Consider the following 9590-nt stretch of genomic DNA (forward strand, 5'->3'; position numbering starts at 1 on the left):
CAGAGCGGTGCTGTGCCCGCACCCCGCTGGGCGGTAGGAGAGCCCCCCGCGCTGCCCGCCCCGCTGCTGCGACTGGTACGGGCGCATCGCACCCGGTCGCGGCGTTTGGTAGTCACCCCCTATGCCTCATCAAGCAATTCAGCTAACGTAGTTTTACTTGAGTAAACCAGCTTATGCCAAAACCTTCAACCGTTTTCCTGCCGAGAACTGTGGAAGAAAAGAAAACACTGGGGGGAGGCGGGGGGGGAATTAAAATCTAACCCTCATTTAAGAATGACTGCCAGAAGAGTGTTTTGTTTGGGGTTTTTTTTTTTTGGTGAGACTAATTGCTAAATCGTTTTCCAGCGCTGGTGGTAAAGCCTGTTACTTCTCTGTCTACTCCTCTAGCCAAATTGTTAGAGGCTCTCAAAGCACATACCCAGTCAGCTTTAAATCGACACAGGTTTAAAGGATCACCTATGATTAAGAAAGTAAAGATATATTTGTAAATCATTGGCATTAAAAACATTTCCAAATAGTTGAACACTTTTTTATGTCTCCTGGTATCTTTTACGAGCTTTTAGTCATGTTTTCAAGTCTGGACAGAACATAAATACCCACTGTAAAACAAACAAGCTACATGCAACTCTTCAGGCAAGTGTACAGATCAGTCTTCTATAACCACAGAATGGAAAAAAAACAAAAACAAAAACAAAACAACCCCCCCCAAACCCTCCCACAAAGCTAAACCCTTGCTTCCTTTGCTGCTCACTAGTACAGCACACGTGGCAGCTGAAGTCACGGGCACCCCTCTCTGCTCTCCGTGCCTTGCTGCTGCCCTTCACAGCCACCACCTCTCTCAGAAGGAACCTACGTGCCTGTCAGCCGTCTATCACTCATCACCTCAGCAAAGCTAACTGAGCATTACGCCTGGAATTTAGTTCTCTAAATCCCATAATAAGCAGTCAAACGTCTCATGTGCAATCTAATTTATGTGGAAAAAGAGCGTCTAAGGATAAAACAGTCCTGAAACACTACAACAGCCTATATACACCAGTTCCCTAAAACCCTTTTTTTTTTTAATCCTGGGAAGGACTAAACCTTCTGAAACACTTCCACTCCTGATAAATTACCCTCCTCACTCCTTGTTTTGTTTTTTTTTAATTTATTTCCCAACTGACCCTGTGACCAACATACAATATGTACATTACACCTGCAAGTTTGCCACTGTCCACAGGTAATGCACCATTATTTTCTTTTTGTCTGTTGCTCTCCAGCTGAGACTAAGTACTGCCCCGGCATGACATACTTCTAACAACAACTTTACTCGTTGTTTTTCTAATGCCAGCAAAGGTTGGAGACAATTTGGAAAATACATGATGAGACCCTCCATCACAGTCATAATGCAAGACTTGTGGTAACGTACACATCTTTCCTTGCATGGGTAGGTCTATTTCAACAGAACTCACTTTGCGCTGTAGTGTTTGTGATAAAGGACCAGACTGATGGAAGTAAACACCGAAGTTTATAAAGCACAAATCGATAACAGTAAGAACAGTATTGTCTGCAACATTTTTGCCTATTTAAAGGACTACACATGTCACAAAGGTCCAAACAGCTGGTGACACAACAGCTGACTGTGTGCAAGATCTAAATTGCACATATGCTGTACCCAGCAGTCACCTGCAAAATCACACACTTCCACAGCGGGCCTCCTTCCAACTCTCTGTCTTGCTTTCTCTTCAGCACGTGGAGGGGACCAACCCCACCATTGTTTTTCTTGTTGTATCTCAGCGAAAACCTGGGAGAGGTTCAGAACCACAAACAGGAAAACAGACATAATACAATTTTTTAAAGTTAGGATGTAATCCTGTCCCATAAGATCACTCTCCTTTCAATAAACAGCTTTAGATAAAAAAAAGAAAGGATCTAAATTTAATGCATCCTCCAGAAAGCAAATTGCTTGGGTCCCTGTATTTCACACGTTCACAGCCTTCTTTTTGGGGAGGAAAAACATAGACCTGAAGTTGCTTCCAGTTCAGTGCTAGATGTCAGCATTTTAAATGACTGGTTCCTTTGCGCTGTAGGAAAGTTTCCAGTATGTCATTCCTTCTGCATGGCAGTAGTGTCAGTGTGGCAGTCAAGCATACAGCTGCATGCTTCTGCCTACTTCCTATTACCACTGGTTATATGGAAGAGACAGAAAGAGCACAGAGATAAAATAATTAAATCCTTTACTTGACTAACTGAAGTATTGTGGTAAAATGTACGAAGTCTGGAGTGAGAGCTAGGAACTTTAAGCAACACTCCATGCAGAATATAGAAACTTAGTCCCAGAGATAGGGTACCAATTAACTTTGCTCATTAATGCCTCAGGAATCCATACTTGACATACCTTTGCCTTTCTCTTGCAAATAAGTTCTCCTCTTTATTTTAAGAGGCAAAGTCTCAAAACGGGAAATACTGGTCTGAGGCAGACTGCAAGTCAGCTGGACCTGGACCTCCCAAGGATTACAGGGCATATATATGAGAATGGACCTTGCTAAGTGATGTTCAGCAAGTACAAGGAGGATTTGTTAGCTAGGATATCGACCAGCTATCCTAGCTCTTGCGTACTCTCTCCTGTCCAGGTCCCTCATGCACAGTTGGAACTAGAAATATACTCTCTCACCTCTACATATTATAGACTCAGAAAGTGAACCTCTGTGGAAATAAGTTGATTTTTTCCTGCTTTATGAAAACAAACTGATGCTGAAATGCATTTTTTATAGCTACAACAAGGAAGAGTAGAACATTCTGCTTTTCCCAGCATGCCCAAGGCAAAGAACTGCTTTTCTGATGTGTACAAATCACTCCCTTTTCCCTGCTTAAGTCAGTTCATTTAATGCTTACTATACTAAGCGACTTGAGAATAGGATCAGCAATATATATACACACGTGCATATGTATGCATGTATTTTATTTTTCCTCTCAACCAGTCAATATTCAGGTATCTCTGTACCTTCTTGCAGACTATTAGAGCCCAACAACATTTGGTCTCAAATAAAACCAAACAACAGCTCTCTCTTATTTGTTCAACATCATCTTGGCCACAGTATGTTTTGCTATTTTGGGTGTATCACGATATTCTTGTTTAGAAGTCTGACCACAGTCTTTTTGTCCCTACTCTTTGTTGTGTTTACCCCTTACTATTTGTGCAACAGAGTGATGAAAAACAAGTTACACTAAATCCATGGTTACTTAGTTTCGATCAACAGCCATGTAAAGACACAAACACTTACTCTTTCACACCAAAAGCATTGTGCCAGAGAGATTGTTTCTGATCTACCTTTTGGGGAGGCTGAAGAGGTTACCGTTCCAACACAGCAGTACAAGAGCAAGTACTCTTCTAAACATGGTCTTTAATCCTCTAGGAGAGAAAGGTTTCATCTATCTATCACACTGCTCTCACTTAGGGGAAAAAATTGCATATCTTACTCAGTTTTCTAAAAACCAGTAAAGAAAGGAGGGTTAGAATTTACATGAGAAAGTCTCAGAAAAATGGTAGTATGAAATTGTAGCAAAGGACACTGTTTCAACATAGTATCACTCAGAAAGATAAGGCAGAAAACAAAGATTTGAAAAAAATATATATTTTTAAAAGTATTTTCTTATTTTACAAAAAGCAATGTTTAAAAATCAAAATCGTGGAAGACACTCTGGAAAAACTGGCTTCTAATGCATAAGACTTTTGTGTTGACATCTCCCAAACAATGTCACAACTCCTGAAAATCCTGCATTCCATAAGCAAAGGTATGATCCAGCTCAAGTAATCCTTTTTAGTGACACTTTAAACCCCATAATCCAGCAGTTGATCTGACCAGTCTCTAAGGAATGTGTTGAGGCCCTCTGTGGCTACAGAGCAAACGGATTGGCATGAATTGTAATATCTTTAATGCGAACATCATTAAGAGGTCGGTAGGTTTTCTCATTCACAGGCAGCTTCTCCAGCTCATCCAGGGTCTCCAAGCCATCAATAACTCTGGAAGAAAAGCGGAATTGCTAGGAATCTCCTTCCAATAACAATTTAAATTTCACAACTGAGATATCTCAAAGCACTTTACAGTTAAGTATCATAAGGCAAGGACTTTGCAAGCAAATGATACATATAAGCCAAAACATTACATATGGCATACAATGTATTTTGAAAGGAAATATTAAGCATCTATGACAGATTCTAATAAAAAGTACAAATAATTCCCACTGACTTGACAGTATCATATTTTATACTAACCATAGCTGTATAAAGACCCTGGCTGCACTTCCTGGCAGACAGCACTGACCAATCATAGTATAGGCTTCAGTAGCAAGATATCGGCCATACCAAACTTCGCTGTGAATTACTGAAATCCTATGACTGGAAAAATCAATTTCCAAACATGAGATTATAACTTCTAACCTTCTGACTCAAAGACAACGCTGGACAGAATCATTAATAACTGTGTAAATCTAATGGCACAAATAAATATGTTTATGTTTTCAGATTTCCTGTTCGGGCTGCAGAAATGGCAAGAGAGACTGTTCTAATAAACTTCTTGCTTTTTTGTTTAAATAACTAGCTCCGGTAAATCTTGGCAGTTTATTCCCACTTGGAAGAAAACACGTTGTGCTGTTGACAGCTCAATTCAGTCACATTCACAACTCTTTGAACCTACAACGCTGGATTGTGGGCCAGCAGGGACTGCATATGCTGTTCTGCTGATTCTGCAACTGGGGCAGGAGTATCTTAAAACAGACAATCTGGCAAAGTTCATCTGTCTCTACTCTTTTCTAAGAAAGATGTTTAAAAAAATTACTTTCAATCACACCTCTAACAAACTCAGAAATGAAAGGAACACCTATACTTAGATGCCTATAAACAACACAAGCGGTAGAAGATAGTATTTTCACATTTCAATAGTTTCCTTTGAATATTTAACTCCATTTAATAAAGACAACTTTTTCTCTGCAGATTCAGCTGTACACTAGAAACTTTTTAACAACAACCAAAAAAAAAAAAAAAAGACACTGCCATGACTTTGAGATTAAAAAAAGCAGTATCTGAAAGATTCAAAAATTAAACATTTACTTGAAGGATGATAAATCATCAGTAGTGCCTATTAAACTAAGCATGTTTTTAAATAATGATGCATCTTAAACAACCTCATCTGATTTTATAAACTGTCAGTTCCATGAGTTTTAGCTGACTAACAGGAAGTTCCACCTGAACAGAAGAATGACCATGTCAGTACCACACCCATCCCCAGATCCAGTCCCAAATCAGATTCTGGCTTCTCAGTAAAGCCTACAACGGTGTAACCAGTTGTTCTGGAGTTTGCTTAAAATCAGCCTGCATCCGTTTGGGTACGAATGAAGAGGCAAGCTGGAATAACTGGCTGGGGGGGTAGGAGGAAAAGAAGTTCTATTCTTGAGGTAATTTTTAACATGCCTATTTCCACTGAATTCCCCGCTACTAAGAAAAAGGCAGCAGCATTTTGGAGCAACTAATTCTGGTGACAGTGCAACAGCATATAGTTACATATACACATCCAATGTTTTAAAGAGTTTTAGAACCAGATGCTTCTAAATTTGCATTGCATGTGCCCTGAAATATTCAGATCCTTCACACACTATGATAAGGAGGCACGCAGTTGGATCACTTACTTTCCAAACACAGTGTACTTCATGTCTAGGTGCGGTTGCTTGCCATACGTGATGAAGAACTGCGATCCATTGGTATTCGGACCATTGTTTGCCATTGAAACTACACCACGGACACTGTGCTGAAAGAGGGGGAAAAACCTCGACATGAATACACACCTGTGAAAGCAGGACTTTAACCTGTATGAAGTGCTCTGTGACTTAGTACTCTGCCTCAATACCATTATTAAGAACAAAACTTGGTTGCTAATATATTCCATCACAGTCTGTAATTAGCTCCTCAAAATTGCTCTTACGATGAAAAATTACTACTTTGCCTTCAGTGCATGAAAAATACTTTCTTACAATTTTTTTTCCACTTTTTTCTTCCATTCTTTCTCAGTGATGAAAACTCTCAAACTTAACTTGCCAAGTACAGAAATGCCTGTTTCTATTTTAATAATAAGATCTGTATCCCTTTATTGTGAGATTATACTTCGCTTCACAATTACAAAAGAGATCTTTAATACAGTACAACACAACGCTGATCGTTCAACCTGTAAAGAAAATTCATTTGAAAATGTAACTACATATTGAGAGCACAGAAATACCTTTAGGTATTCACTGAATTCATCTTCAAACTTCTTGCCCCAGATGCTGTTACCTCCTTTCCCAGTGCCTGACAAAGAAGCACCACAATAGATTACATAAGGAACACCTATTAAGTAGCAGAACAAAACACTGACGTATCCTCAAATTAAATTCAGTATGAGTACAAACAGACACACAGCTGAATCAGATTTTCTCCCAAACATCTGACACTGTTGGGGACGTTTTCCCTGAATGCTTTAGAAGCAGTGTAGCATTTCAGGCAGAAACCAGAGAAACCACAGTAGCATCTGCTACCTGTTCAATGGCTGGTAACTCAGCAGAACCATCGTATTTAGCGGAAACAGCTGGAAAAAGTAAAGTTTGTAAAATGCTTTAGTCGTGCATGATCATTTAGAACTACAGTAACACCTGCTCTTTTGTAAGCTCACCACAGAAAACTAATCACATCATAAAAACCTCCATCGACAATACAATAATTCTTATATTTTATATTTACTTTATTTATGTTTTGGTTTTAATATTCATACTTATAATTTATTTTTATTTCTTTCTAGTTTATTTATATTTTATATTTATGTACATTTTTCTATAGAGAGACCCGGAAAGAAGAATTTACCTAATGGATCCCCTGTCTGAACCATGAAACCCTTTATATTCCGGTGAAATACGCATCCATTGTAGTAGTTACTAGCACAAAGAGCCAGGAAATTCTAAGGAAATGAAACAAGCCATATTAACAAGCAATTCAGAAATAGTATCCTCTTACTAAAATGACTGCATTGGCAAGACCAAGACTAACTCTTTTGCCTCTGCTTTGCATTATGACCATGTGAATTCCACAGAGTAGTGCCACAGAATACTCATAAATAAATTATAGTTAATACGCTTCTTTGACACTGTCACAGATACAAAAGATTTTAAATAAAGCTTACAGCACACAGTTTTCTGACATGCGAAATAAAAAAGAAGCCTGAGACAAGCTCAGAAGTATCACTTCCATTCAACATTCTTATTTTGTAAATGTAATATTGTAATCAATAACTTCATGCCTCAGCATTACTTCAATTCATGCTCAAGTTTATTGCAGAAAGGAAAAACCAGGGCCTCTGACAAACTAGGACTGATTCTCACTCTCTTATGCTAAAATCAAATCTGTGCGAGTGTCAGCAAACTCGGGGAAATTTGGGAATCCCGGGCCACGTGCCATATTTCCCCTTAAGGGCAAGGGACACTTTGGGAGATGCTGAAACTTAGAGAAAAGCAGCCCTGAGATAAAGCTTATCTGATGAGAAAAAGGCAGCAAAGCTCTAGGCAGTATGACACAGTGAACAAGTTCCATGAGTAGAATAGGCACTGTACCAGCTTAAAAAGTTAGTAATCCATTATGTGAAAAGATGAATTGCAAAAGCCACTTCACCTCCTCTACAGCCATCACTATTTCTACTGCTTTGTTTCAACACTAGGCAATCCTGCTCCTGTTACTTGACTTACTTCACAAGTCTTTGGTGTACGCTCGCAGAATAGTTCAATTTTAATATCTCCAACATCAGTATGCAGCGTGACAGCCTGAACAAGAGGTGGAAAATATTAATTAAATCAGCAATGAAATACTAACGGACTCAGTTTTATTTCCCAGTCGCACCAAGAACATAAGCAAGTTCCCACTGCATATAGCCATTGTTTCAATATTTGGCAATAGGCAAGGCTACTGTAACAAACCTTCCACCTTTCCAGTGAAATCACCAGAAAGCACTTGGTTTCATTGAGTTTCAGAACTAATCAAGTTTGCCATGGTAATGCAGAAGCTCTGTTTCACACTGCCATACTCCAGAGTTAGATTATTCATTTGCAAACTGGACCTACTCAGTCACTTAACTGCAAAGCTGAAGAATCAAGGTGATATCTATTTCAGATGACAGTGTGGTGCACATACCTCACTGGTTTACAACCAGAGAAACAACTGATGTATGTTACTTGCCTGCAGCCTTCTGAGTGATAAGGCTTCTGCGTGGCACCGTATATAATCTACCTTCACAAACAAGCAAATCTACAAAATTACACACTTAAGAATTTATAAATAACCTTCATAAAATTTAAAATGGCAGTTACCCAGCCACCTAAGCAAATATATCTCTATAGGCCACATATATCACAGTGCTTTCATGGAAAGTGCTAAACTATGCAAAAGCAATTACTATGTGCCTATACTGCGGATAAGTATACAGGAAAACTAATAAAAATGTGAATCACGTTGATACTGGCATACTGTTTCAGAAGTATACAAGTAAGATATTTGCCTGCAATGTCTATGAAGATGCTGTAAAAGGTGTATGTACAGTTTAAGACACAACCTTATCTCTATTTCCTGATTTGCTAAACTTTTAAAAGCCTGCAAGTGTAGCAGGTTACATACACTCAAGCAAGGCTGTGTGCTTGCAACTTGAAAAATGTTTCTGTGGTAAAAAAAAAAAACCCAAACAACCAAACTACATCACCAAATAGTAACCAAAGTAGGATTAAAATTTAGTATCTTAGACATGAAAGTCTAATTATATTTTAGACTGATGTAAATGGACCTATTTATTTAGAAGTCCGAAATGAAAACCTAAACTTTTCATTATAAATTCATCACAGCATCAGAGTAAAACGTGTAATCCTTTGAGATGCAGAGCAGCTATTCACTTTCCAAGAGATGACCATTTCAGAAAGAAAGAAAATGTATAAAAAGGTGCTATTGTTCTCACCATGTCTGCTTATCAAAAAGCTGAGGTACATTTGTATACACCAATTTCCTGCAAAGAAAACATATGAAACTTGTTCAGTTTTTCCCACCAATCCTCAATTCGATTCTAAAATATTTGTGTGGTTATATGCTTTTACACCACACAGCTTTACAGTGCCATTCAAGAGACTGTGTTTTACTTGCATTATGCAACTACTCAGCACATAAAGAACTAGAAAGGAGTGCAACAAAATAGCTTAGAGAAAAGGGGTGGCGGCAAAAAAACACCTTTTCCTAAGATGAAAGTTTATACTAAGCCATCACAACTTTTCCAGAGATCATGGCTTTATAAATGACAGAAATTAAGAGACAAAAACCACGTGCAAGTACCTAAACACAAGTGTGATTTGGAGCCACCTTCTGACAGCTGTCAGCGCCCGCCAACAGACAGGTACCCGCATCCAAGCACCGGATCTTAGTGATATGTTCAAATAAAGCGTTTGGAATGACGATAATAAAACGGGAGTTGTGTGGAAACCAACACTTTTACAGGCTAATCTCCTCTCCGTACATACTGCCCTCCCTGGTTAGCCCCCCAGCCGTGGCAAGGCCTCTCACA

At 38.8% G+C, this 9590-nt stretch overlaps 1 protein-coding gene across 1 annotated transcript; it reads right to left on the reverse strand.

The window, feature by feature from the left end:
* Positions 1-3629: 3629 nt before the first annotated feature.
* On the reverse strand, positions 3630-9038 carry PPIL3 (peptidylprolyl isomerase (cyclophilin)-like 3). The gene is made up of 6 exons (XM_009890175.1): positions 8994-9038; positions 7741-7815; positions 6866-6959; positions 6249-6316; positions 5662-5780; positions 3630-4000 (listed from the first exon to the last, which is right to left on the reverse strand). Exons 1-6 carry the CDS (start codon positions 8994-8996, stop codon positions 3874-3876), a joined length of 486 nt encoding a protein of 161 aa, XP_009888477.1. The 5' UTR covers positions 8997-9038; the 3' UTR covers positions 3630-3873.
* Positions 9039-9590: the final 552 nt, after the last annotated feature.

Source organism: Charadrius vociferus, unplaced genomic scaffold, assembly GCF_000708025.1.
Source record: "Charadrius vociferus isolate BGI_N301 unplaced genomic scaffold, ASM70802v2 scaffold147, whole genome shotgun sequence".
NCBI lineage: Eukaryota > Metazoa > Chordata > Aves > Charadriiformes > Charadriidae > Charadrius > Charadrius vociferus.

Bases quoted from the DNA above. Each gene is read 5' to 3' on its own strand.
- PPIL3 (XM_009890175.1), bottom strand. The intron at 6,960-7,740 runs GTAAGTCAAGTA...TCATTTCCTTAG, and splicing joins GTACACCAAAGACTTGTGAA to AATTTCCTGGCTCTTTGTGC. The intron at 6,317-6,865 runs GTAAATTCTTCT...CTTCTTTGTCAG, and splicing joins TCAGACAGGGGATCCATTAG to GCACTGGGAAAGGAGGTAAC.